Genomic DNA, 27,942 nt, shown 5'->3' with positions numbered 1-27,942 from the left:
TAGCCTTAAATACCAAAGTTGTTCATGATGATATCCTAAGCATGTTTAAGAAATTTTCAAGGTCATCCTATCATTTTATGCAGTGGTCACTCATAGAGCTATCCAGGTCAACACATGAAATATTACTTAAGTGCTTGATCATGAAAGGTGGCCTTCATGAACAAGGTTCCTTTTGTTAACCTAAGTGTAGCTAAGGTGTTTTAGTGACTAGCATTACCCACTTGCATTCATTTGCACATGATCTTATGCATATGTCCTAAGAAACACGAGATAACAAGCAATGTTTCATATGTTTCTATCAAATGTTTCAATTGTAAATGATGATTTATGAATGCTTGATGCTCATGCTCATGTTATGCAAGTCAAGTTATGCAAGGCTAACACCCGAGGTGTTACACCGTCCGCCTGCTTCTTCCCGCCGCGCACGTGGTCAGCCGTCTCCATGTAGTCCCCAACCCAGCGAACCACACCAGGCATCTCGAGGTGAGCTGCTCGCCATCCCCTACCATCTGGCTCCCCACGATAAGCCATCTGTTCGTCGGCACACCGCCGCGCCACCGCGGCGACAGCTCTGCTCGTAGACAACCTCGCCCAACCCGCTACCGCGGCTACTGCTGGCCGACGCGGACGCACCTGTCTACTGGGGGGAGGGAGTCGCCTGAGCACGGAGGAAGTTGGAGAGCAGCGCGGGCAGGAGTAGGAGGTCCAGCGGCACGACCAACAGCGGCGGCACGCACACGAGCAGCAGCGGTAGCTTCATCTTCTCCGTCATGGGCTGATCTGTTTAGGGGCATATTTTTCAGGGGGTTGGGTGCATATTTTCCTACCACGTGACAAGTATGGACCTACAATGTATCCAAGTGACACCCCACAACAAGTTCAAGGGTCTCTCGTACATTTAACTCTTTAATCCATGCATCCAAAGTTCCAGACAACACCAGATGACCGGACTATACATTAGTCCACCTAAGCTTTAGTTCTACATCTACATATTAGGCTCTGTCACACGTGTATGTTACACATCTCAATCATACGTGCATGTTACACGTCTACGCAGATCTAATTGTAAGATATCCATAGTTCTATATGCATGTATTATCTAAAGTTCTATTGAATGGTGCACGATCACTTCGGAGTTAAGGACTTTGGACATTTGTAGTAACCCTACACACAAGAGATACCTGGGCACTCAGAAGAGATACTCATATAGCTCATACATTAAGCAACACATCCATCTATCTATATACATAGTTATTACATACACACGGTTGACACTCAAGAGTCAAGAACTCAACCATGTGATGCTCTAGAATTCTAGATATATTGCCCATTAATCGTGTACGTGTTCTTAGCGTATTTAGCTCAACTAAATCATTTTGTCAGTGGTTACCTCATATTTTTTATTTGAAACTCAGTGGTTACCTCATATTAGTGAGATCATAAAAAACCATGCATCGGGTCATATTGAATTGAGCTTAGTTCAATATAATTCCTCGCGCGTTTTCTTTCTCAGTTGTTTGTTTTTTTACCTTTTCTGGGCCGTTAGATTTTCCATCCAACGACTAGCAACCATCCATCAAAACTAGGCCCTAAAGCCCATTCTGGGACAACGTTTACACCACACGACCGCCGTCTGCGCGGCCGGAAGATGCTGCCATCCATGCTCTCAAAATCAACAGCCTCGCCGTCTCCGGCACGCCTCTACCGCCTCCTCCCCGTCTCGTCCCTCCAAACGACCAGCCATCTCCGGCCTGCACCCAATGCCGCATCTCCTCCACCTTCACCTCCTACCCGAAGCCCAGCCTTCCTCTCCCCGTGCCCATCTCCGTACAGCCACAACAACTACGCCGCCATCCTCCGATCCTGCGTCCTCTCCAGAGCCGTTCGGCCCGGTCGACAGCTCCACGCCAGGCTCCTCGTGTCGGGCCTTGGCCTCGACGCTGTCCTCGCCACCAGGCTCGTCGATCTCTACGCGTCCTGCGGCCATGTGTCTCTCGCCCGTCGCTTGTTCGACGAAATGCCCAAACAGGGCAACGTCTTCCTGTGGAACGTGCTCATCCGTGCCTACGCTCACGACGGTCCACACGAGGCGGCAATAGAGCTGTACCGCGCGATGCTGGCATATGGCAGCATGGAACCAGACAACTTCACGTATCCGCCGGTTCTCAAGGCGTGCGCTGCACTCCTGGACCTGGGCGCTGGCCGGGAGGTGCACGATCGTGTCATGCGCACGAGTTGGGCCGCAGATGTGTTTGTGTGTGCAGGCCTCATCGACATGTACGCCAAGTGTGGTTGCGTGAACGAGGCTTGGGCAGTGTTTGATGGCACCACAGTTAGGGACGCCGTGGTATGGAATTCAATGATTACAGCATGTGGGCAAAATGGGCGACCAGCAGAGGCGCTCGCTCTGTGCCGTAACATGGCGGCTGAAGGCATTGCGCCAACGATCGTCACTCTGGTGAGTGCGATATCAGCTGCAGCTGATGCGGCTGCGCTGCCTAGAGGGAGGGAGCTGCATGGGTACGGTTGGAGGAGAGGGTTTGGGTCACAGGACAAGCTGAAGACTTCCCTTCTGGACATGTATGCCAAGAGTGGTTGGGTTACGGTGGCGCGTGTTCTCTTTGAGCAGCTCTTGCACAGGGATCTTATTTCTTGGAATGCCATGATCTGCGGATTTGGGATGCATGGCCATGCTGATCATGCATTTGAGCTCTTTAGCAGAATGCGGAGTGAGGCTCAAGTGATACCTGACCATATTACTTTTGTTGGGGTCCTATCTGCTTGTAACCATGGAGGAATGGTACAAGAAGCAAAAGAAGTATTTGATCTGATGGTGACTGTATATTCCATCAAGCCAACAGTGCAGCATTACACCTGCCTTGTAGATGTTCTTGGTCACTCTGGTAGGTTCAAAGAAGCTTCTGATGTTATTAAAGGAATGTTGGTGAAGCCAGATTCAGGGATATGGGGTGCACTGCTAAATGGTTGTAAGATTCACAAAAATGTTGAGCTAGCTGAACTAGCCCTGCATAAGTTGATTGAATTGGAGCCTGAAGATGCTGGTAATTATGTGCTTCTATCAAATATATATGCTCAGTCTGGGAAATGGGAAGAAGCTGCAAGGGTGAGGAAGCTGATGACCAATAGAGGCTTGAAAAAGATAATTGCTTGTAGCTGGATCGAATTGAAAGGGAAGTCCCATGGGTTTCTTGTGGGTGATGCTTCTCATCCTAGATCAGATGAAATATATGAAGAGTTGGAGCGATTGGAAGGTCTCATCAGTCAAACTGGCTATGTGCCTGACACCACGCCAGTTTTCCATAATGTGGAAGCTGATGAAAAGAGGAACATGGTATGGGGACACAGCGAGAGGCTGGCCATTGCATTTGGACTCATTAGTACACCCCCTGGGACAAAGCTGCTTGTGACAAAGAATCTTCGAGTTTGTGAGGACTGCCATGTTGTCATCAAGCTGATTTCACAGATTGAGCAGCGTGAAATTATCATAAGAGATGTTAACCGCTTCCATCACTTTGTAAATGGTGAATGCTCATGCAAAGACCATTGGTAACTTACACAAGCAAGAGGCTTGTTGAACACTATCTATTCCATGGAAGGTAAAAATGTCACAATGGTAATCTTATGTGAAACAAGACTGTTGAGCCTTGGGAACATGAACTTCAATTTTTCTCTAGGGAACAATAAGGTATATTTATCATCCTCCATAAAAGCAAGCTTTTGTGTTGAATTCATGGCAAGTTTGCAAGCATCCTTTTGGATTGCTACTTATTAGATGGCTTAGAGAAAGCTTTAGGCAATGTACATTACTTTCCCTGTGGAATTTTTAGTCTCATCTTACATACATATAAGAAGGGCTCATGGTGGCAGACAATTGTGCTTTTCATGAATGCACCACATGATATTAAAGGTTGAGTAACCCATTTTGTTGTTAGTGTTTTTGTATTTCTTTTTCTAGTATAGGCATATATTAAACACAAAATATCGTTAAAGGACACTATAAAGGGGCCAGTTGAGAGAGATGCATTTACCGGGAGCACTGAATAATGCATTGTGAACTAAGCTTTTTCTCTGTTTTGTCTGAAATCACCTTTAACTCTTTCAGTTCAATTTCTAGCTGGATCATTATAAGGGATCACAAAAATGATATAGCTTGACGCCTTCTCTTTTTACCACCTTGCCTTCATTTGTTTGTTATATCATGATATTGTTCTTAGTGATGCTGTAAACACTTTCTGGTACCAATTTATCATGTTGATGGGTTGATGTTGACATACTTCCAACTCTAAGTGTCCAGAAATCACAGAGGCAATTCGATTTGAAGAAGGCCAAAAGTCTACTGGTAGGTCAGATGTGGTAGTTCGTGTTTTCCTTATCAAACTTGAAGAATACCTTGCTGATATAAAGGAAGGCCACGTTTTTGGTCCTGTTCGTGCAGGTACATAATGTCTCATTACTCTGCTATGTTATTTCGTTCAGCATTTTTTAGACTATTTATTGCGTAGTACCTGACATTTACATGTTCACATATGCAGTCGCCTATACAAATTAGTTCCAGAAACATGGGCTACCTCCTTCACACATTGTAGTTTGGCAGTGTGTTATGGATCGTGAGCCTTCCATTGCTGACGTTGATAGATATATATCTGCCGAGTTACCTGATCCTAGTGCTGATCCGTTAGGATTCTCCCTGGTTCAAGAGTTTATGGTATATGGTCCGTGTGGTTCAGCTAATCTAAATAGTCCTTGCATGAGAGATGGCAAGTGTTCAAAAAGGTATCCTAAGTCATTTAGATCTGAAACAGCTTTTGATGAAGCTGGCTACCCACTATACAGGCACAGAAAAAATGGTATTGTTGCCTGGAAAGGGAATGTACAAGTAGACAATCAATGGGTCGTGCCACATAATCTGTCAATACTCAAGAAATACCAGGCACATATTAATGTCGAGGCCTGCAACCAAACCTATCTGATCAAGTATCTATTCAAATAGGTAAACAAAGGATTTGACTGTGCTTCAAGAATCGTCAGTCATCTGCTTCAGAATCTACAAAGGGTGACGGTACAGTAGATCAAGAAAAGACTAGCTCTGATGGTATGGATGAAATTGCTGAATATATCAAATCTAGATATGTTTCTTGCTGTGACGCCACATGGAGGCTGTCCGGGTTTGAAATTCATGGTAAATTTTCCCCCAGAGCGTCTTTTCGTGCATCTACCAGGATTAAACTTTGTTATAGTACAAGAGGAAACTGATCTGCAGAGTGTTGTCAATGATCCAGAGGCAATTGTATCGGAGAAAACAAGAATCTCATGAATTTTAAGGATTTGAAGAATATATTGTAAAAGACATTAATGGTTAGACATGAGAGAATTCCTTGTGAGCCATTAAAAAGATCGCAATTTCATGTAAGCCACTGAAAAAGTTTGTCAGACTTCAGCATCACTGTTCTTTTTTTTTTTCCCTACATGCCACTGCCGTCAAATTGGACTCTAACGGTGTCGAACTGTAGTTGTGAAAAGTCGAAAATACCCTTAGGTCTAAATATGTCATTAATTTTTTTAGTATCTTAACGACTTCAAATAGAAAAACTCAAAACTAGAAAGTTGTAGATCTCGTCGAGATCTACAATTCTCATATAAAATTATCTTAATTTAATACCGTAAAAAAGATATGATTTTTCTATGATATATTAAATATCAAATCATATATTTTTTTAATTAAATGAAGATAATTTTTATATGAAAATTATAAATCTCGACGAGATCTATAACTTTCTAGTTTTGAGCTTTTTTATTTAAAGTCGTTAAAATACTAAAAAAATTAATAGCATATTTAGACTTAAGGGTATTTTTGACTTTTCTAACCTGCGGTTTGACACCATTAGAGCCCAATTGACGGTAGTGGCATGGAGTGCAAAAAAAAAAATTAGAGCAGTGACGCTGAAGTCTGTCGAACTTTTTCAGTGGTTCACAGGAAATTACAATCTTTTATAATGGCTCACAGGGAATTCCTTTCGGACACCTAAACAGTAAAATATGACAATTATTTTTTACCGGAGGATGTTTAATCTTTTGTGTGCTTTGAGAATTGTGCTGATTTAATAAAAGGGTTATCCATGCACAACTTGTTCGGCTAGGCCTGAAACGATCATATACAATCATGAATTATTATTACTGATTGATTTGATATGAGAGAAAAATACCACTCTCGCTAAAAAATTTACGATCGAAACGAATAGGCGGGCAGTTCTCATATTTCTTTCTCATTTTTTCCCTGACAAGATCGTACAGTTGATATTCAAGAACCGACTGTCCGACTACCTACTTGCATAGTCGATGTCACAGGATTTTCCCTGTGGACGTGCTACGGCATCTATTACATCAGCGGCTGGATCGTTTGGTCGTAAATGATAGTAAATTTTCAGTTAGAATGGTATTTTTTTCTCACATCAAACTAGCCAACAGTAATAATTTACGATCGTATATGATCTTTTCAGTCCCAGTCGAACAGGCTGCTGGTCCGTTGTCCTAGCTTCCATGGTGCAAATGTACTGCGTGGAACTCTCCAAGGCCTTTCCCAGTGTGGTAGAGATGCTTCAAAATATATGGGTCTCACAACTAGAATTGAGCACCGATGTCAAATAAGCTGTAGTGTGAAAAATATTTGGCACCGAAGCCATTTAGGATCGTTGGGACCCACATCAAATAAAATAGCATTCATTGTTTTCTCTCTCTGGTTCAGTCGCAGGCACGCAGGCTATTGCTGCTGCCCTGCTATAGTAAATTAACCTATTTTATGCCCACTTGGCATCGCCTGCTCCTATTTCCTCTGGGATATTTAAATATTTGCCACCCTTACGGTTGGCTCCTACTAACTTGCCAGCTTTAGAATATGAATTATAGATTTGCCATCTGAATTGCTCTGGTGCTAAAGATTTGCCTATTTTGGACTCGTGGCAGTACAAGTCATCATGCCACGATGAATCGGCCGGGGAAAAAGACGTTCATGCCCCTTAGGCTGTTAGGACAGCCAGCTCTAACCAGCCACCGTGCTCCAAAAAAAAGCCACGTGCTCCAGCTCCAACCAGCCAACCAACGTGCTCTACATATATTTGCTACAGGAGGCAGTCTACAGTAAAAATTCGACATGATATATGCTAATCATGGTCACAAATTTGCATACATATATTAGTACATAAATTCGACAACCACTGTACATTAAAAATCAGCATCATCATGGCCACACATGAATTGTACCAAATATATATATGAAATGTACCATGTACAGCAAGCACATTAGCTAAAAGAGACCACTGATGTCTAAGTTTGGTCATAACAGCCATACATAGAATCATTAAACAGGTTCTAGGCGATACATAGCTAAAGCAATGGTCATTTAACAGTTCTGACCAACAAAAGTACATAAGGTGCCATTTATCAGGTTCTGGCCGACAAATATAGAGCACTAATGCCATTTAACAGGTTCTGGCCACAATGCACACTAGGAATCCACAAAAGTCATTGTTTTTCATCTCCATGGCCTTGGCTTGTCTCATGTTTTCTTGATCTTGGAGGCCAGCTGCTTCCTCCTCGGAGTCATCTTCTTGGGCACAGCCTCCACAACTTGTAGCTCTCCTTCTGGAAGAGGTTCAGCTGCACCCAACAATAATCTCCTGAAAAAAATAGAAAGTGAGGGGTGTTTACAACAGCAAGCAGTGCACTGGATGTTTACAAAAATCCTAGTGATTATACCTCCTAGTGCTTGGACCTGATGGGGTTCCTGGAGCTGCTAGCTGAACCTCTATAGGCACAAGTTCAACAGGGAGCTCTCTGTTGGCTGCCCTTGCTGCTGCTTCAGCGGCTTCCATAGCTGCTGAAGCTCTGAGTTGAGCTTCTTCTGCCTCCAGCCTTGTCCTCACTGCAGCTTCCCTTGCTGCTGCAAGCCTTGTCCTAGGAGTGGCTTGTTTAGGAGCAGGGATGTCCCCTGTCTTGCTCTTCTTCCTCCTAGGCTTCACACTAGTCTTCTTAGTTCTCTTCCTACAAGCAAAAAAGTGAAATTTTTAGCACATTACAGCAACAGCAATAATAAAGAAAAAATGTGTTGCTCCTACCTTTTCTTAGTTCCTGTCAAGCTACACCTCCAGCTACCTTGCCTGTGCCCATGTTCACCACATCCTTTACATAAGGCTTGTCTGGTTGCCTTCCCACTTCTCTCAGCTGGTGGTTTGGCCCTGTTTTTCTTTTGCCTGCCTGGCCCTCTCTTTTTCGCAATTGGAGGATGCAGATGAAATCTCTTGTTTACTTCAGGACACTGAGATTTGTCTGTAATATTTGCTACTATTCCATCATAAGCAGCTTGGAACCTCTCAACAGAGTAGTAATTGTCCACATAGCTGCCCATGTTTGGCTACCTTACGCTTGTGATGACTGCTAGTGCATGTGGACAGGGTTTTCTAGTAACTTGCCACTCTCTGCAAGTACATGCCCTTTGAGTTAAATAAACAACATGTCTTCTGACCTCTTCATCCTTATACATCTCAGTCACTTCAGTTTGCTCAAGATGGCCTTTGGTGACCTTCAGGTGGCTCAGACCCTTGGAAGCTACATTGAGTTGGTGAGTTACAGCAGGCAGTATTCTAGGTGATAAGGCCCTGGAGATCCTCCTCCTCTTGGCAAAAAGTATCACTAACCTCTCCCTTATACCATCTACCATGCAATGAGGAGGCAAATCCTTCAAGTCCTTCACCCAAGCATTCCAACTCTCAGCAAGGTTGTTAATGTAATCACATTTGATGTCTGCACTGAATTTACTTCTTGCCCACAACAAACTATGATGGCCATCTAGCCACTTTGTTACTCCTGGGCTTGCTGCCACAACCTTGTCAAAAAAGTACTTGAACCTATGTGGAGAGTAGGCTCTTGCTACAGGCCACATATTTTTTTGCATAAACCTCTCCAGTGTAGTACTTCTTCATGTTCTCCATCAAATGTCTAAAGCACTCTCTCTGCTCAGCCTATGGAAACACTTGCTTGACTACAGCTTCAAGCCCCTTACATGCATCAGTGCAAACAACCAACCTAGGCAGGGGCCCTATTGCTTTACCTAGCTGTTCCATGAACCATGTCCAATTTTCTGTGGTTTCAGTGTCAAAAAAACCAAATGCTAGTGGAAACATCCAATTATGTCCATCTAATGCTAAAGCTGTAGGCATTTGTCCATTCCACTCTCTAGTTAAATGTGTGGAATCTATACTAATGTAAGGCCTGCAACCATATAAGAATCCATCTATGCAAGCCTTGAAGGCACAAAAAAATCTAGTGAAGTGCACTTTCCCATCAACTGTGACTGTGTCTATCTCTACAACACTGCCAGGTGACCTCAACTCTACCTCGGCTTTGAATCTGTACAACCAATCATAAGAATCAGACCACTTACCAAATAGTTTGTCTACTACTCTCTGTCTCCCATACCACACAGTTTGGTAGCTTGTCTCAATTTTGTACTTGTCATCAAGAAACTCCTTAACTGCAGCAGCCCCCATACTTGGTTTTTTCTTCAATAGAGGTATAGCTCTCTGTGCAACCCAACCAATAGAAGCCATGTTGGTAACAACCCTATTAGTTGATGGACACTTGTGTACACCACTGTTGATCTGAATCTGCACAACAAAACATACAATGTTAGAAACCAACTCAAGTCAAACAAAAAAAAGTATGCATGAACATAAATTAAATGTACCCTAACACTCTTATCACGTTGAGTCCTAGCTCTAATAATCCAAGGACAGCCAGCTGCCTTGCAAAATCCCCTGAACCTCTTTTTGTCAGACTTCTCTGTCCCAAGCTCAAAATCTTTAACAATGGCATGTTGCCTTACTGCCATCCTAAAGTCATCCATACAGGGATAGTGTATGCCAACTGACATATCCGGAAATTCCTTATCCCAATCTTCCATAGGCTCAGTAGGAGCTATGTCATCAACAGTAATTACAGCATCTTCCATCTCTCTTTCAAGTTCCTTAGAGATGGTAGGGATAGGAATTTCCTCTCTAGCAGCTTCCTCGGCCTTCTCATGAGCTTCCTAGAACCCCATTGCCTCATAAACAACATCCTCATCAGCTATTGCATTTGCCTCACCATCCTCAGCTTCCTCTTGGATGATAGTCAATGTAGCCCAGTCTACTGGAACTGTCTCATCACCATCCTGTGCTGGAGATGTATAGGTATCAGCCATTCCTTCTGAATTAGCTCCATCATAAGAAGCATCAACATTGGTCACATCAGACATAGGAATACCACTGTTGTTTGTCTCATATCCATCCTTAGTAGTAACCTCAATAGTAATATATGCCATCCTTTCCTCCAATTTCTCCTCTATCATTTTCTGCCATTGCTCATCCCTTCTAATTTTCCATTCAGAGCCACTATCACTGTCCAAAACCCAAATTGACAATGTCTGGCTTGGTCCCCATATAATCTGCGTAGCCATTTTATCATGAAACTGAGCTAGACTGTACCCAACACTCCTATCTAGCCACAACTCATGTTCTTGGTCAACAATTTCAACAAGCCCATCATATTCAAGCACAGCAGTGTACTTAACGATTTTAACAACTAGCCTAAATGCATTGCCAGGTTCGATCCTGGCATTAATGTAAACATAAAAACATTGCATTGTTAGCCAAGTACCCCATGTAACTCAGTCCAACTGTCTGCCCTACAGTGAAAATAGAGAGACTCACTAAGGGGGGCAGCCATCAGGTTCCATGGTCACAGATCAGGATCCAGCGCCTGCTACATCACCCACCTACAAACCAAAATTGCAGTAAAAATCAACGTTTAACCCTAACCCTAGCTCGATAAACAAAGGCAAAATAAGAGGGCCAATGAGGGCAGAGGGTGGGGGAAGTTGAAAGGTCCTTGTTTGGTTTTGGTAATTGAGTGACAACTTAGGTGGACTAATTGTGTTTATGTGAGATATACAGGTGATTAGTCCACAGGTACATGTGTGTGAGCAACATATGCCATGAAGGTGAAAATGGCTTGGAAATGTTGCAAAGCTCACACATGTGATGATGAAGGAGCTTAAATGCATATGAGACATGATATTGAGTCATGTGATCAAGGTGGAGAAGATCAAGACAAGACTTGGCTTGATGGACCGGTTGCAAGCGTGAATGGCAAGTCGAAGGCTTTGGAGTGATGGACCGCGTGGCGGTGAAGCTTGAGCAAGACTTAGCGTCGATGGACGATGGCAACGGTGAAGAGCAAGTAAAGTCAAGATCGATGAACCAATATGATCACATGATGATATGAAGTGGATCATATCATTGTTGATCATGTTGGTGCATGTGTTGCATCAACATTGAAGGAAATGGAATGGAATGCGCAAGACAAAGGTATAACCTAGGGCATTTCATTTCACCGGTCATAGGTGTGTAGAGAAGTTTATGACCGGGTTTAGGATAGATGGCCGTACTATCAAGAGGGGCAAACTTGTTTGCATATCGGTCATCTAGTGCCACTCAAGTGATCTAACTTTGCATCGTCGCTAGGATCGAGTGGTGTGGCAAGTTGAGTGGCTAACATCCTTTGGGAAATTATTGTGAAAATGCTAACACACATACTCATGGTGGTGTACATTTGGTGGTGTTGGCACATTTACAAATGAGGTGGTGTTTGCAGGGGTGAGATGGGTTTGGGTCCCTCTCTCCCTCCCGCCGAGCTTGTGAGGCGGGATTTGGCGCTTTCGGAAAAATGGAATGCCTATTTTCTATTGCGCCGGATGCAAGTTCTTGGTGATTAGCACATTAGAGCAAGGGTGAAGAAGTTAGAAGTGAAAACGAGTTGGTCGTGAAGATGCTGGCGTCGGTCAACTGACCGGACGCTGGATCTGAATGCATCGGACGCTGGCAGGCTGCGTCCGGTCAGGCTGACGTATGATGATGCAGAAGCTGGAGTGTGACCAGATGCTGGCTGCGTCCGATCAAGTGTGACCGGACGCGTCCGGTCGAGGTCGGTACCTTACTGGAAACGACCGGACGTTGGGGGTTCAGCGTCCGGTCAGTTAAAGCTGCTGCGTCCGGTCAGGTCAAGTGACCGTTGGAATCGAGACACGTGGTCGTCTACGGGCGACCGGACGCTGAGGTCCAGCGTCCGGTCAACATGACCGGAGCATCCGGTCGGCCCGACCGTTGCCCAGTGAAGGGGTAACGGCTAGTTTAGCCCTTGGGGCTATAAATAGAAATGGCCTTCGGCTATGGCTGGTGTTGAGCACATCAAGGGACTTAGTGTCCATGCTTGTGAGTGCTTGGAAGCCCTCCATCACACATATACTTGATAGTGATCATTCGATTGTGTGAGTGAGCGATTCTAGTGCGATTGCATCGTGAGGTTGCATCGAGTGGCACTAGGTGATCGAGTTGCAAGCCGGTGGTGCTTGTTACTCTTGGAGGTTGCCACCTCCTAGATGGCTTGGTGGTGGTCTCCGTCGAAGCGCGTAAGAAGCTTGTGCGGCGCTCCGGAGAAGTGCTTGTGAGGGGCATTGTGCTCGCCCCGCGGAAGCCGCGAAGAGCAACTCTAGTAAAGCGTGTCATTGAGCTACCCTCACTCAAGGGGTAGGTTCTTGCGGTGTCCGACGTGCGGGCTTAGCGGGTGATGCTAATTAGCCACCGAACCACCAAGTGAGTGGTCGACACAATGGGGACTAGCGTGTTGGCAAACACGTGAACCTCGGGAGAAAAATCATCGTGTCAACCTTGTTCTTCCCGTTGGTTTGCATCCCCGTTACACAAGCTTGCAATTACTTTTATACATATTAAGCTTGTGTAGTTGCTCTTGTAATTAGATAGCTTGTGTAGCTTGCTAATTACCTTCTTGCTTGTGTAGCATAGAAGTAGCTCCCTTGCGTGGCTAATTTGGTTTTAGTAACCTTGTTAGTCACATTGCTTAGTTTGTGTAGCTAAGTATTTGCGCTCTCTAATTAGGCATTGGTTGCCTTGTTATTGAGCATTGCTAGTGAGCTTAGTTAGCTTTGTGCTTTTGCTTACTAGCATGTGTAGGAGCTCCCTTGTTGCTTAAAGTACTAGTGGCATAGGTTTGTGTAACCTTGCTCCTAGAATTGTTTAGGAGAGCTCTAGCTAGCCCGGCACCTTAGTTGCATATTTAGTATCTTTGCAAGGTGCTAGAGAACATAGATAGAGGGGTGTAGTCTTGGCTAGACCGATAGTTATAATTCCGCACTAGTTTCGGTTAGCCGACGCGATTAATTTTAGAAAAGACTATTCACCCCCCCTCTAGTCCGCCATCTCGACCCTTCAGAAGTGCGTGGTCAAACCTGCTTGGGTTCGGGGTTGTGGAAGTGCAGATCGGGGTCAACTTTCGGCCACCGTCCTGCAGCCCACCTCGCCGTACCAGCCGCTGTAGCCGAGAGCAGGGGCGTGGGAGAAGAACGGGGAAGAGAGGGCGCGAGCGACCGGCGAACGGGAGAGGAGGAGGATTCGGGACGGACGAAGGGCTCGGCGCCGGTTGCGCGGGGCTTCTCCTCTGCCTGTCGCGGGATTCCGGGCTACCGCGAGCGGACCTGCTCCCCTTTCCGTCGCGGGTGGAGAACGGGGGAAGGGGACGACTCGAGAGGCGACAGGCCCGGGATGAGAAAAAATAGAGTGGAGGATAGGGAGGTCTTTTTCCTAAGCCAATCCACCGTGGCAAACTGAGGTGTACTGCCACGACATTAAAACGGGCAAATATGTAGCACCATCGTGATTTGGGTGGCAAATCTATAATTGTCGTTCTAAAGCTGGCAAGTCTGTAGGAGCCAATCGTAAGGGTGGCAAATATATAAATATCCCATTTCCTCCTGTTATTTTATTGATTGGGCATCGCTCGGCATCGGTGAACGTACTTGTGCCGCTCCCCATTTTACAGACATCACTTCGAGTTAGCTTCGCTGCTTGCAATGTGAGGAGCGAAGCCAAAATTTAGCTTCGCTGCTTGCAATGTGAGGAGCGAAGCCAAAATCTTCTCTTTCTTCTCTTGGCATCACTCGAGTGCAACGCTGCGGAAGGCCTAACACAAGCTTCTGCATCCATTTTCACAAGCCTCTCTTCGATGACCCTATTCCGCTGCCGCCGTTTCCATTTCCCTTTAGGGTTTGTGTTAAAAAAATCCCTTTAGCGTTCCCCATCTCTGTCTAGCTCTGGTACTTAGCAGCCTGAAATGTGGAACATGGTTATGTGTTTTGGTAAGTTCTCACAGTAAAAAAAATATTATAAACCATTTACTTTTAGGTAAAGCAGAAGAATTCTCTATTGCATCGTGGACGTGAACAAGATATGCTTAGTCGCAAGATGGCTCGCGGTCGCGGCATTCATCAGTGGGGATTGGGGAGGAGCCGAGGACCAAGGCACAAGGCAATGCCATGGCATCTTCTTCAACATTACGAAGAACTTGAATCATTTCACCTGTGTCTTGTACTCGTGTTTGTGCCACGACGTCTAGAGTGTCAAATGCACGCAATAATTGCGAAGATATCAGCGTCATGTTCGTTTGGACTTGTTTGGCTGATAAGCCATGGTTAAAAGTACTGTTGGTTGATTTGGTGTGAGAGAAAAATATTATTTGTTGGCTAAAAAAACACGGCTTATAAACTAAACAAACCCAAACGAACATGGCGCAGATCCAGCAGTTCGGGACTCGCAAATGTCATATAGTACAAGTTTAAGAAAATTAAGAACCTTTCAATTCATACGGTGTCACAGTACTAGTAGCAGCCACTGGAACATGACTGTCTTGTTCGCTTGGCTGATAAGTTATGATCGAAAGTACTGTTAGTTAATTTGTTATGAGATAAAAATATTATTTGTGCGCTGAAAAAGGGGCGCTGGCCGCTGGTTCATTAACTTAACTCACGGTCACAGGTACAGAACTCGCAGAAGGCGTCAGGTCATGCTGGTATAGTGGAACGTACCTAAGGTTAAGCATCACTACAATGACATTACTATCATGTACTAGTTTTTTAATATAATGAAATATATCAATTTCATCTGCTACGTCATGAGATGTACTATGCATCTGTTGATTCTCATCTGATACATCAACTATGAAATTGCCTACTCAGCGATCAGCATTGTACACTATTTTTTAATTATGAAATAGTATTTTTCTCTCGATAAATTAATATTGATAATTTTTTTTTTCAGCCAACCGACCAGGGCGCTGTGGGTTGTCGTCCTTGTCGAGTGTCTCCCTGATCGAACGCTGCGGCCCTTGGCCCTCTGGCCTCTGCCCTGAAGTGTGAACTGTGAACTGTGCGCTTTGGCTTGGGTGGAATCAGCCTGCAATCAGCCTGCGCGAGCCATTCGCAGACATCGTCCCCGCGCGCTGCAAGTCTGCTGCGAGTGACAGGGGAGAGCCGGGCGGTCGGCGTCGTGCGAGTGCGACTGGCATGGCATCGCCATCGCGAGGACGTTGGGTTGTACTATTAACAGATTAAAAATATTTTTCTCTTACAGACTAACGAACCGTATTTTTCAGCCGCATCCAACAGGACCAAAGGTGGCATTCACTTCGCCGCTCGGACTACGGATCGTGTCTCCACCCCACCACACTCGGCTCCGAATACATTCAAGCCAGGCGGGCGATGCCGGTCCAGATCGAGCTCCGGGCCCGGACTCCTCCTGCCAAGTGCTGGCTTCTCTTCTTCTTGTCTTGCGCTTCGTTTCGTTACTCACCGAGCCCCGTAACTCGCATGATAGACGTGAACAGGATCTGTAAATGCAGTAGAAGTATGTGACCGTAGCACGTATGTGCTTCGAGTACTCGTGTCTCGACAGACGCTTTGGCGTGACACGCTGCGACGGACGGTACGAGGGAGCACCGGAACAGGAAGCGTACGTAGGATGTACGTACTAGCAACAGTTTTCTATAGTTTCGTTTGGCCCTGCCTGATGCTCTCCAAGAATGCAGGAGCTACGGAGATCCGGATTAAAGGGCAAGAGAATACTCCTAAAAAACATATTACTGTGGCTCTACTTGGAGACAGTACTTTGAGACAGTACTTTGAGATGCTAATAAAGATTCAGGGAGGACGAGAGGAGGGGAAGACGGGAGCAGGGCATTAACCACGCACCAACGACCCGACCTGACCGGCGTTCAAGTCCCGGCGTCCCGCGCCGCGGCCCATCCCCCTCATCCCGACCCCGTGAGCGAGAAGCCAACCCCCAAAAAACGACCTGTCCCACGCGGACGCGGGAGCACACCATCATCACCACCACAGCGAGCGCCCCACAGGCCACAGCGCTATCGCGACCTCGCCACCGCCACAAGGCACACGGGGACGACGGGACGGGCGCCCGCTCCACTACCGACCGCCGGCCTCACACAGCAAGCTACAAGTGAGAACCCCTAAAGTCAGTCAGATCCCAATCAAAAGAGGAGCATCGCAGAGCTGTACGTATCACGCAGGAGGTAGCGCTCCATCCGCGGTGGCCATGGTCTCGTCTCCTTCTCCACCCTTGCCCACCGCTGTAAGTATGCCTCCCTCCTCTCCTCGTCCTCTGTTACGACGGTTCTGCCGTGCCTGCCTGAGTAGCTGAGTCGTTCACTGCACAATGGTGCGCCGTCAGGCCTCGGAGCCGAAGCAGCAGCAGCAGCGAGGCGGCACCAAGGCGGCGCCGGAGAAGGCCGACAAGAAGTACGCGCAAGTCCCGACGCCGCTCCACCACGGCCACGGCGGCGCCAGCAAGAAAACACCCCGCGGGGCCAAGGGCAGCGGCGACGCGGCCGCCGACCCGGCGGCGTACGTCGCGGCGGTGTCCTGCTCCGACTGCCGCTTCAAGCAGCGCGCCCTCGCGCCGGCGTCGCCCGGCGCCGTCATCCGCTCGCTGTTCGTCTCCCTCACCCGCCGCTCCACCCCGCGCTCGTCGCCGTCGGCCACGTCGGCCTCTCCCGCCGGGGACGTCGAGCAGTGGCGCCTCGCCGCGGCCGACCTCTCCCGCCGGCTCGCCGCGGCCACGCGCACGCGGGACGAGGCGCTGGAGGAGACCACGCGCCTGAAGCACTCCCTTGCCGAGCTGGAGCTCAAGCTCGCGCGCCTCGAGTCGCGCGTGCTCCCGACCCCCGCGGCCGCCGCCGCCTTCCCCGTCGACTCCTTCCTCCACGCCGTCTCCACCGCGCGCGCCGCCGTGCGGAACCTCGCGAGCGCGCTGTCCACCCACCTTCGCAGCCCCTCCAGCCCCGGCCCGAGCCTCCAGAGCTTCCTCAACCGCGCTTTCCACGCCGACTTCGAGCTCGACACCGACGCCGACGTCCACACCCCGGACCCGGCGGGCCGGTGCCAGGCCAACCTCGCGGCGTACCACGCCATCGCGGTGCTCACGTGGGAGGAGGTCCTGCTCCACGGCACCAAGCACTACAGCGACGGGCTCAGCCGCTTCTGCGACGCCAAGATGAGCGAGGTGGTGTCCTCGCTCGGGTGGGCGCGCGCGCGGGCGTGGCCCGAGCCGCTGCTGCAGGCCTTCTTCCTTGCCGCCAAGGGCGTGTGGGGCGTCCGCCTCCTGGCGCGGTCCGTCCACCCGCCGCTCCCCGTTGTGCGCGCGGAGCGAGGCGCGCGCTTCGACCCGCGGTTCATGGAGGACGCCGCGACCAGCCGGGCGGGGAGGCTGGAACCGGCCAGCGTGAAGATGATGGTGGCGCCAGGGTTCCACGTCTACCTGGCCGGCGCGGGCGTGGTGAAGTGCAGGGTCGTGTGCTTCTACAGCAGCAGTAACGGCCGCACCGGCGGCCACAGAGATGGCGGGAGCAGCGCCAACGGCAGCGTGGGGTTGGGGAGTAGCTGTAGTGACATGAATGGGAGTGCTACAGACGTGGTTGGTAGCTGTAAGAGCAGTAGGGTAGGGTTGCTGCACAGGTAGAAAGAACACGGGGATTTTACTTGTGTTCGTTAAAAACACGATGATCTGCGTTTAGCCGTTTACTGCTGCTTGTGTGAATATGGGGTTGGATTATTGGTCCTGTTCGCTTATGCTGAAATTTGACTTATGCTGATGCTTATGCTAAAATGGTGTGAGAGAAAAATACTATTATATGCCTGAAAAGTAGCTCAAACGAACAGGGTCATTAATCACGCACATCTCCTGTATCTCAAACGCCTGAGATCTGGGCGGACGCTCAGGCGACGCTCTCCGCGCCTCCTCTTTCCCTTCACTCCAGCAGCGGCGGTGTCTCCTCCCCGACGCGCCCGCTCGGGCGTCGCGCCCCGTGCCCTGCTCCCACGTGTTCTAGCGGCGGCTCCTCCTCCTCCTCGGTCCCCTCCGGCAAGACGGTCCATGAAGAAGATGAACAGGGGGCTACATCAGCTGGGGTGTTGGATCTTGATCCAATCGCTGAGATGGTCGCCTGAAAAAAAAAACCAAATTTCAGGCGCCTGGATTATAGCAATCCCCTTAATCACGAACAGTTTATGTTAATTTTGATTTATATGTAAGTTTGAGTCCCACCACACATCAGATTCTTTTGTTTGGCCGAAGCTGCATTTGCACGAGTGCGACGTTGCCGCGTTGCGGCACGAGGGCAGTCCTAATGAAAGAAACTAGTAGTTTCTATAACATATGATACCGCATCAAAAAAGTACTGCTTTCCAACCCATGGTTTCTATGAGTAATAACTATTTTCTCTTTCTCTCTTCCAACTCTATCTTCTTCCTCCAATAGGAGTGCGACACGAGCTCCCTAGAAACTGGTGGTTTCTCCCCAATGGCGATTTCATGGTTTTTTGGTGCATTGGGTCAAGAGTAGACCTGATTTCTTCATGAAGAAACCATTTCTATGATTTTTGCTCTCTTTCTTTATTAATTACGTTACCATGTCAGCATTTTGCCTACGTGGCAAGTCATTTAATGAGAATAGAAACCATCATCAATGCGCCATTGGGACTGCCCTGAGATGACCAACCTTGGAAGCTTGAAACTTTCCCATCACAGATCCCAATGGAATAGGTTGATTGGACCCTCCAGCTATCATCGTACTGTTTATTTGGGCTGGTTTGACTTATAAGCCATAACTGAAAGTACTGTTGACTGGTTTGGTGTGAGAGAAAAATATTGTTCGTTGACTGATAAGTCATGGCTTATAAGTCAAATACGACCAAGTGAACACGCTGCATAACCGTCAGGCACGTGTCTTTGGCCTTTTGGTTGTGCATTTTTCTTTAGCCATCACGCTTGCCAATTTCTTATCTTCTTAATAATTGGTTTTACAGAAGAAATTTGACATATAAGAAAATATTGTGTACATAACTTATGAAGAGACGGGAATGATTTTTTTTTTTGAAAAAACATATAATAAAACCTATGAGTTTAGCTATTAATTATTGGATTTTCTTGTCATGAGCTAGTGATTTGTGTTTTATGGGAAAAATGGTCTAGAGAGGTGGTAAATCACCATCAGAAAGTTCCTATTATGCGCTGAGGGATTCTCATCTATGTTCAATATAGCGGAGGTGGAAGGCAGGCTGCAGGGAATTACTATATGTGCTAATGCACACATCATTACTCAGCCCTTGTTAAGTTTGCGAAAAGTTTTTCCAAAAAATGCTACAGTACCCGTCACATCGAATCTTGCCGTACATGCATGGAGCATTAAATGTAGACGAAAATAAAAGCTAATTGCACAGTTTTGTTGAAAATTGCGAGACGAACGTTTTGAGCCTAATTAGTCCATGATTGAACATTAATTGCCAAATAAAAACGAAATTACTACAGTAACCAAATTTCGCACTTTTCGCGAACTAAACGCGCGCTCACTTGCTGTTTGCAAATGATGCTTCACTTCTCTTAAAAGCAAATAGAGAGAATGCCACTTATCTGCACATGTGCTCCAAGCGCGCGTTTAGTTCGCGAAAAGTGCGAAATTTGGCTACTGTAGTAATTTCGTTTTTATTTGGTAATTAGTGTTCAATTATGGACTAATTAGGCTCAAAACGTTCGTCTCGCAATTTCCAACCAAACTGTGCAATTAGTTTTTATTTTCGTCTACATTTAATGCTCCATGCACGTACCGCAAGATTCGATGTGACAGGTACTGTAGCACTTTTTGGGAAAACTTTTCAGGAACTAAACAAGGGCCAAGTGTATCAGGAGTGTTCAGGTCAGATGATCAACAAAGACAAGTCATCAGTGCTTTTTAGTCAATGCGAGTCAGCATGCTGCTGTGGAAACTGTGGGATGCAAGGAACAAGTTGAATGCCGGTGAACCACCTCTGAGCACGGATGGTTGGTTTCTGGGCTGGTTTGGGCTGGCTGGTGCTGGTTTATTGTGAGAGGAAAATACTGTTGGCTGGTTGGTTTGGATTGGCTGAAACCAACAAGCGAACAGAGTGGATCAAGCTACTCTTAAGGTGGCTGGCTTGCTAAAGAAACAAGGAACTACACAGAAGCCTGCTGTCATGCCGAAGCCGAAATGGTCGAGGCCTCCCCTAGGTATTCTGAAGATCAACACTGATGGTGCTTATGTGAAAGCGACTGGGAATGGTGCTTGGGGTTTTATCTTTAGCCCTTGTTTAGTTCGCGAAATTTGGATTTTGGGGCTACTGTAGCACCTTCGTTTTTATTTGGCAAATAGTATCCAAACATTGACTAATTAGGCTTAAAACGTTCGTCTCGCAACTTCCCACCAAACTGTGCAATTAGTTTTTCTTTTCGTCTACATTTAATGCTCCATGCACGGACCACAAACATTCGATGTGATAGGTACTGTAGCAACTTTTTGGATTTTGGGGTGGAACTAAACAAGGCCTTAGAGACCATGCCGGTGATCATGTGGTGGTCGGAGCGGGGAATGCTGGGGTTGTTCTAGATGCACTGATGGCAGAAGTTGTGAGTTGTTTGAAAAGCCCTGAAGACGGCGGAAATGTATGGCATATCTCGTGTTCAGGTGGAGGTGGACCCAAGCATCTTGAAGGAAGCGATCACGTTGGACTCCCTAGACCGAGCGCCCATCGGTATGGGTCTTTAGGGACATTCGTAGATTGCTGATCATTTTGTAAGCCCAAATGTAACTCTTATTCCATGATGTATTAACTCGTCTGCGCACGAGATTGCGAAGTTGAGTTTAAGTTGGGACCCGAGACAGTCACACATATGGACTGGCCCCCCTCCTACACCGTGTAAGTGTCAAAGTGACGCACGATTTGGCTGAGTCAGGTGATCGGTAATGAAAGGCCATAGAGCCAACAAAGTTTTTTTTAAAAAAAGAAAGTAAGTTCGGCCCAATTAGCAGAAGCCCTCCAGATGGGCTAGATCTCAAGTCAGCCCAGGCAGCAAAACAAACGAAACTATAGAAAAGCCCAAGCAATTGGTTGCTGTTGCTGCCTCCTTTCGCTTCGCCTTCACCCGTTCGCCGTGCGGCCGAGCTCTCTGGTTCCGCCGCTCCGCCTTCCTCCACACGCTGACTAATGGCGACCGCCATGCGGGGCGGCAGCCTCCTGCGGTTCGGTTTCCGCCACGTTTCCTCCCTCCTGTTCCAGGCTCCTCCATGCCCTGTCCCGAGCCTGGGCCTGAACCTGGCCGTTGGCCGGACCGGGCTCGTACGCCTTCGGTGCTCGGCGGCTGGGGCCGGCGAAGACGGGGGCAAGAAGGTGTCGGCTCGGCTGGCTCTGACGCAGCAGGTGCTACGGGACGCCGAGGAGCGCGCCGCGTCGGCGGGCTCCGACCCTGCCCCCAAGATCACCCTGGGTAATTAACTACAGCTGGCCTCAATCCTCATTCTGCCTTCCAATCGGTCCCAGAACCCTTATTGATTTCAGAATGTCAATGTCACGCCCTAGCATCAAACCTGGTGTAGTCTGCAGCTTATGTACCACAGTTCATAGTCGATAATCCGGCGTTAATACTTATTATGATCACAAGGGGCACTGTATGCAACTGTTATAGGAGCTTTGCACTGGGTCTCCTCAGGGCTCAAGCCTGTAGAAATCCTATTTGCATAATAACTTGTGGGCGTATGTGGTAAGTTCATTTGACCGAAATGGTTACCCCCAGGGAGTTGTCTGTGTGATTTAAATGTATCTGCTACTAATTCATTAATTCCATGCTAAGTTCATTTCACTTTACAAACAAGCTGTGAACATGATTGGTATGATCTTTTATCAGTGTGTCGTTCTTTGATTAGAAACTGCCGGTTCTGTAGAATGCAAGTTAATGAACCTTACAAAAGCAGATGAGGGTACAAGTTACTTCATGAAACTGGCCTTTTGCCATGGTGTTTACATATTCTGTTCAATGGTGTTGAACTGTCCAGGGAGCTTGTAGCTGCTTTTGTTCTGGATGTTGTGCCCTTTAAACTGTGTTTGCATGGGTTATAGTGCTAGGCTAGTTGCTTGAATCAAGTAGGTTAGTCCTAGTACATCTGCCCGGCGCTGTTTTCTCCCTTCTTTTTCTGGTTATCAGACCGCTTGTATTTCTGTTAGTACAGTAATGGAAATGGGGTCTTTACTCACTTCCAAAAAAGGATAGAGTACAAGAGAAAACATGGAAAGTGTGGGATGGTTGAGGTGATAATGAGTTTTGGCTTGTAAATCAATGTCTCGAACTGTATTTTGTGTTCATAAGACAGTATAAACACAACATCTTCTGCGATGTTCTGGGTTAGTTGCAATTGAGAATGCATTTTCTTGTCACATATTGTTGAAGATGAAGATGTTACCTGTGCAACAGAAGACGATTGAGAGCTCTTTCTATGAACCTGAGTGGATTTGGTATGCCATCAACTGCAATATCTGTAGAACTGTAGATGGGACTGGAAGACTATAATATCCATGTAATTAGAACTTATGGTGGTTTCCTGTCTCGATAATTATATGGGTCCAACATGAAATATTTTCAGTGTTATGAAATGATTTTTGAAATTTGATGACCATGTCTAATTAGTGCTTGAATTGCCAAAATTTGTTCTAACTCCATTTTATCTGCAGATCATGTTACTGTTAATTTTGCAAGAAGTGGTGGTCCTGGTGGTCAGAATGTTAATAAAGGTTTCATCTTTTCCACATTCTCTTTTTTTTTCATTGCATATAGACCATTGGTGCCAGTTTCTCATGTGTTTAATCATCGTATTGACATTTATTTACATTTGTATTCTCTTCCTCCTGTTTCTGCATTCAGAATTTAATGAGTGGCATGCTTCATTCAGATCTCAATCACTCAATAGCATGTATTTTTCTCTTTTTCTAATTTTCATTCTTATTTATTAGATTAGAATATTAGATACTTGTTTTTTTAAAGAACATTCATTAGATAATTGTTGTTGGCCATACTTCGATGTGCTTAAACTCTTTTGGCTGATGAATATGGCAAAATAAGGGCTGACCACCCTCTGGCGATGGCTTCTCCTGTTGAGAAGAGTTTTTTTTATCATAACCTAGTTTGGGTAGGCAAAGCTCATTGCTATGTTGCTTCTTGATTGTTCGATCTCCCTTGCAGGCATGTCCTGCCTATATAGTGTATAGTATTTAGGCACCAGCCAGCCAACAGATCATATCCAATTTATATTCCTAAGCATAAGGTTCCTAATACTAGTAAATTTCCTAATTGATGCATGGTTTCCTCTAACAAACTCAGAGATATCTGAGTAATAATCAGTCAATTACTTAAATAAGTCACAGCTTAATTTTTGCCTCTTTGTTCTAAAGTCCCACTACCATCTTACAGTTAACACAAAGGTTGACATGCGATTCAATGTTAAGCAAGCTCTCTGGCTTGGGGAGAGAATCAAGGAACGAATATTACAAGCGGTAAAAGAAACCTCCTTATGTAACTACTGTTTCCTTACACTCTTTTATAATCATCTAGTCTTATATGCATTTTATTAATTCCTTTCATATCTCTTTTCTAAATCCTGTGAACAGATTGTTTATATTTTGAGTTCTCTTTATGTACAGGAGAAGAACAGGATAAATAAAGATGGAGAGCTTGTTATATCTTCTACAAAAACTAGAACACAGAAGTAATTATAGTTCTATTATCCTTTTAGTCATTTTTTATTGCAATTGATACGATTTTGTCATCTTAGGGGCAACATTGAAGATGCATTGCAGAAAATACAGGTATGCTTCTTCCATTTCATTTTTTTTCTAGGGCTAGATCACTTGCCTTACTCCACAAATCTATCTTGAACAGGCAATCATTGATGCTGCATCATATGTTCCTCCACCCCCAACAGAAGACCAAAAGAAAAGGATTGAAAAAATGTAAGCTGTTTCTTTCACCAGTTGCTTCCTCCTAAGTCATGTGTCAATTAGTAGTTCTTATATGAGATAGACTGCACCAAAGTGCTCAATAATTTCTCCAGAATTGAATTAAAGGAACACCGTATATGATTTTCTTAAACTTCTCATACTCTAAAGTTCCTGGTAGTTCTGCATTATTGACGATCATATCTTTCAGATATTTCATGGACTTACTTTGAGATGCTTCAATATTGCACTTTTTTTTAGAGTTCAATGGCTGATGCCCCCCATCTTTTAACTTTCATTAAAAGACAGCAAAATCCTTACAGCTCTGAAAGTATCATCCACCAAATCCTCACACTCCAGATAGACCTGATGCACCTCAACCTACTGATTGACCCTAAAAACTGAAAACAGCAAAATCTCCCACAGTTCTGGACAATTCACCCGTCGGCTGCACCACAGGCTAACCAACAGAACGACTTACAGACGCTGCACCACACCCATACAAGACTGACAGACAGAAACTCAAACCAGCCTGCAGGCGCCCCAGTCTTGGATTGCATCCGGAGGAGGAACCAGATCCGGCTTCATCTTGAGATAACTCTGCATCCTGTCCCATCACTTGCAACTTCTCCAGAGACACGTTCAGACCCACCATGTTCTTCAGGGAGGAAGCCACAGAGTTATAGAAGCTTTCCTCTTGATCTCCAGAACAATTCTTGACAGAGCATCCCTTTTGTTCTCCGGGCACAAATTAGCCAATTCTGTGCCATAAAAGCAATCTTGTTCAGCAGGATATCCATCCCTTTCCAGCCTACATTCTGAGAATAAAGGTCATCTCTTAGCTTCCATAAGCTCCAAAGAGCAGCAGAGGTGACTAAGTTCAACACCACATGCCTTCTATTGCTAAGCCAAAATTATCCAATAGACTCAAAGGAACCCCCTAAATTTACTTGAAAAATATCAGAGAGCACACACCAGAGCTGTGCAGCAACGGCACACTCAAAAAACAAATGCAAAACAGATTCCAATTCACAACAGAAAAGACACGAGACATCATCTAACTTTCTTCTCTTACTCAGGTTGTCTCTGGTAAGAACCTTGTTTTTGGATAGCAACCACAAGAAAAAGTGAACTCTAGGAGGGACTTTGATATCCCACACAGCGGACACAAACACAGGCTGGACTCCTCTAAAGTTAATAATTTTATAAAGGGACTGTGTTGAGTAGATGCCATTTGAATTATACTGCCAAATCATAGCATCTTCCTCCTGACTGAAAACTATAGTAGAAGCCAAATTCAAGATCTCTAACCACTGCTGTTCCAAAACACCATCAAAAGTCCTCCTAAAGGTGCATTTAAGATTTAAACCATCCCAAGCATCACAAACAGTGATATTATGCTCATTGACCAACCTGTACAGTCTATAATACTGAATAGCTATGCTTGAGGTACCCAGCCAGTTATCTTCCCAAAAGCGAATTTTCTTTCCATCACCAATCTTCCACCTAAAGCCCATTCTGGTCGCTTGAGCAGCCCGCATGAACCCTTTAAAAAAATTAGAGGCGCCACTAGTTCTCGATTGAAAAATGTTCTTATTGTTAGTATCATACTTAAAGTCTATTAACTCTCTCCAGAGTTCAATATTGCACTTTCCAATGTCAAATGCATAAATTGTGTAGATTAGTGTTTTTGTTTTAAGTGTATCATATCACTACTAGTAGTTACAGTTAAGAATGGCACTGCAGTTGCTTAAGAATGGCACTGCAGTTGCTAGTAATTTATTGTTCAGAACGTTTGGGTTGTTTCTTCAGGAGATCATAGAAACCGTCTGTAGTTGTAATGGCTAAATCTTTACTATTTCACTCGTACTCAAAATTTGATATAGGATGTTTCTTGACTGCAAAGATTAAACGTTCCATTTTTTGGGCAAATCACAGTGGTAATTTTATTGTTCCGTTGGTAATTACAGTGCTGCAGCCGCTGAAAGGAAGAGACTTCAGAATAAGAAGGTGATTTCACAGAAGAAGGAATTTAGACGTAACAGAACTAGCTGGGATTGATGCAAGGTATCTTGCACAGACCCGTCTTTCTGTTTTGTGTCATTCCCCGGTGGGCATTAACAATATTTCAGCGGGGTAACTACCGCTGTTTCTTATTCTCTAATCTCTCTTTGTCGTCCGTTTAAAAGTTAATTCGAACGCTTTATTGATTGAGATGCACCTGAGTCTTTGACAGGTGCCATTTGCTCAGCTTGTTCTTGGGGTAGCAAAAGCATTCTGCTGATCCTTACTGCACTTGGTGTACACAGACCGACGAAAAACAAGGGTCGGACTTGCTGAAGGCATCTTGGTGAAGAGTTTCATAGGCATCTCCAGTTTTTGTTTCGTCCATTGGGGACCGGCCCCTGACGGGAAACACTGCTTTGGTCCTAACACTTGCCATCAGTTGTCCTGGTCCTGAACTTGATCAGAATATCAGATAGTTAGTATTCATGTGTAACTGAGGGTTCATCTGTCAAACTGTAAACAATTATTAGCAAAATTTGGGGTCAGCGACGCCCGTTGAAGAGCGTCATTGTGTGACTAGCTGAACATTGGACATGTTTTTTGGCGTCCACTGGTAGCTGAGTTATGCAGTGACGAGAGACAGCGTCATACAGTATCAATGAGCATGGGGTATGCCTGAAGTTCTGACTTTTGAGTATTGAAAATAAGGCTCCACTGTACCAGGCCATGGGGCATCGGAGGTCACCAGTTCATCACTGCTCACGGAGCCACGGACTCACGGGCTAGGAGCCTAGGACCATACTGAATTACTGATCCACCGTTGGTTGCCAGTCCGCCAGTTCGAACTGCCATCAGAATTGCACCATCTAGGCACCTATAGGGTAATGGTCATCGCCCGTTCATCAATACAGTAAAATCCCCCCCTATGATCAAAAAAAAAAAAAAACACCCCCAACACAGAGAGATTGTAACGCAACAATAGCAGATGACCTACTTTAGAATTAGATGCTTCAAAAATGTATGGTACTTGGCCTTGTGCTGTTCACTAAAATGAATTGTTTACATTTCTTGCAACAAATATGTTGAGTTTTGTGGATCAAATCAAATAATAATAAGAGAAGTTATTTTTTAAAAGGCTAGACAAGTACATTGAAAACGAGGTTCCTTCGGACGAGGCATATTCCTTTATCACGATAATCACTACCAACCTTAGCCAAAGCATGTCTAATAATATAACTCAATGCTACTTGGAAGGACATTTACAGCTTATCTTAGCTCACTCATCTGAATAGTTGGTTACAAAGACACACACTATCAATAATACACGGTCACTTTCTTCTCTCACAAACTATCTTAGAGCACATGCATCAGCTGTGTATAATCTTACATATCACTTCTTTTCTCTCTCTTCTTCTCTTCTCTCCCTCGCCTTAACATAAATCTTTGTTTATATTTGTCGGCTTATCCCTTTTTCCACTCTCACAAACTATCTTAGAGCACGTGCATCAGCTTTGTGTAAACTTACATATCATTTATTTTCTCTATTTTCTTCTATCTCCTTCACCTTAGTGCGTGTTTAGTTCGCGAATTTGGCTATTGTAGCACTTTCGTTTTTATTTGTCAATTAGTGTTCAATCATGGACTAATTAGGCTCAAAACGTTCGTCGCGCAATTTCCAACCAAACT

The 27,942-nt window shown here is 45.6% G+C and overlaps 3 protein-coding genes and 1 pseudogene across 8 annotated transcripts; 3 read left to right on the top strand and 1 right to left on the bottom strand.

Moving 5' to 3' along the window:
* Nucleotides 1–1,583: 1,583 nt before the first annotated feature.
* Nucleotides 1,584–5,472, top strand: LOC136540259 (pentatricopeptide repeat-containing protein At4g21065-like). 3 transcript variants are annotated; one of them, XM_066532262.1, is made up of 3 exons: nt 1,584–3,706; nt 4,325–4,456; nt 4,554–5,472. In XM_066532262.1, the coding sequence occupies exon 1, from the start codon at nt 1,649–1,651 to the stop codon at nt 3,569–3,571; it is 1,923 nt and encodes a 640-aa protein (XP_066388359.1). In that variant the 5' UTR covers nt 1,584–1,648; the 3' UTR covers nt 3,572–3,706; nt 4,325–4,456; nt 4,554–5,472. The 3 variants fall into 3 exon arrangements, with proteins under 3 accessions (XP_066388359.1, XP_066388358.1, XP_066388357.1); XM_066532261.1 differs by having other exon boundaries at nt 4,316–4,456; XM_066532260.1 differs by having other exon boundaries at nt 4,309–4,456.
* A 2,101-nt stretch (nt 5,473–7,573) lies between these two features.
* Nucleotides 7,574–10,402, bottom strand: LOC136537319 (uncharacterized; annotated as a pseudogene).
* Nucleotides 10,403–16,027: 5,625 nt separating this feature from the next.
* LOC136540258 (IRK-interacting protein-like) lies at nt 16,028–18,069 on the top strand. The gene is made up of 2 exons (XM_066532259.1): nt 16,028–16,547; nt 16,647–18,069. The coding sequence occupies exons 1-2, from the start codon at nt 16,512–16,514 to the stop codon at nt 17,931–17,933; spliced, it is 1,323 nt and encodes a 440-aa protein (XP_066388356.1). The 5' UTR covers nt 16,028–16,511; the 3' UTR covers nt 17,934–18,069.
* A 3,320-nt stretch (nt 18,070–21,389) lies between these two features.
* Nucleotides 21,390–26,943, top strand: LOC136540257 (uncharacterized). 4 transcript variants are annotated; one of them, XR_010779914.1, is made up of 8 exons: nt 21,390–21,751; nt 22,990–23,049; nt 23,726–23,808; nt 23,956–24,020; nt 24,087–24,120; nt 24,194–24,264; nt 26,220–26,385; nt 26,559–26,943. XR_010779914.1 is itself a non-coding variant. In XM_066532258.1 (8 exons), exons 1-7 carry the CDS (start codon nt 21,472–21,474, stop codon nt 26,308–26,310), a joined length of 684 nt encoding a protein of 227 aa, XP_066388355.1. In that variant the 5' UTR covers nt 21,390–21,471; the 3' UTR covers nt 26,311–26,316; nt 26,559–26,943. The 4 variants fall into 4 exon arrangements, 2 of the variants coding, with proteins under 2 accessions (XP_066388355.1, XP_066388354.1); XR_010779913.1 differs by having other exon boundaries at nt 26,486–26,943; XM_066532258.1 differs by having other exon boundaries at nt 26,220–26,316.
* The last annotated feature ends 999 nt before the right edge of the window (nt 26,944–27,942 follow it).

This window comes from Miscanthus floridulus, chromosome 2, assembly GCF_019320115.1.
Source record: "Miscanthus floridulus cultivar M001 chromosome 2, ASM1932011v1, whole genome shotgun sequence".
In the NCBI taxonomy this organism is placed as follows: Eukaryota; Viridiplantae; Streptophyta; class Magnoliopsida; order Poales; family Poaceae; genus Miscanthus; species Miscanthus floridulus.
This window is presented reverse-complemented; position numbering and strand designations above follow the sequence as displayed.

Excerpts from the sequence above, each read along its gene's own strand:
- LOC136540259 (XM_066532262.1), top strand. The coding sequence starts at position 1,649 with ATGCTGCCATCCATGCTCTCAAAATCAACAGCCTCGCCGTCTCCGGCA.
- LOC136540258 (XM_066532259.1), top strand. The coding sequence starts at position 16,512 with ATGGTCTCGTCTCCTTCTCCACCCTTGCCCACCGCT. Across the intron at positions 16,548-16,646 it reads CTCCACCCTTGCCCACCGCT|GCCTCGGAGCCGAAGCAGCA; the intron begins GTAAGTATGCCT and ends GTGCGCCGTCAG.
- LOC136540257 (XM_066532258.1), top strand. The coding sequence starts at position 21,472 with ATGGCGACCGCCATGCGGGGCGGCAGCCTCCTGCGGTTCGGTTTCCGC. Across the intron at positions 24,021-24,086 it reads ACAAAAACTAGAACACAGAA|GGGCAACATTGAAGATGCAT; the intron begins GTAATTATAGTT and ends TTGTCATCTTAG. Across the intron at positions 24,265-26,219 it reads AAGAAAAGGATTGAAAAAAT|TGCTGCAGCCGCTGAAAGGA; the intron begins GTAAGCTGTTTC and ends TGGTAATTACAG.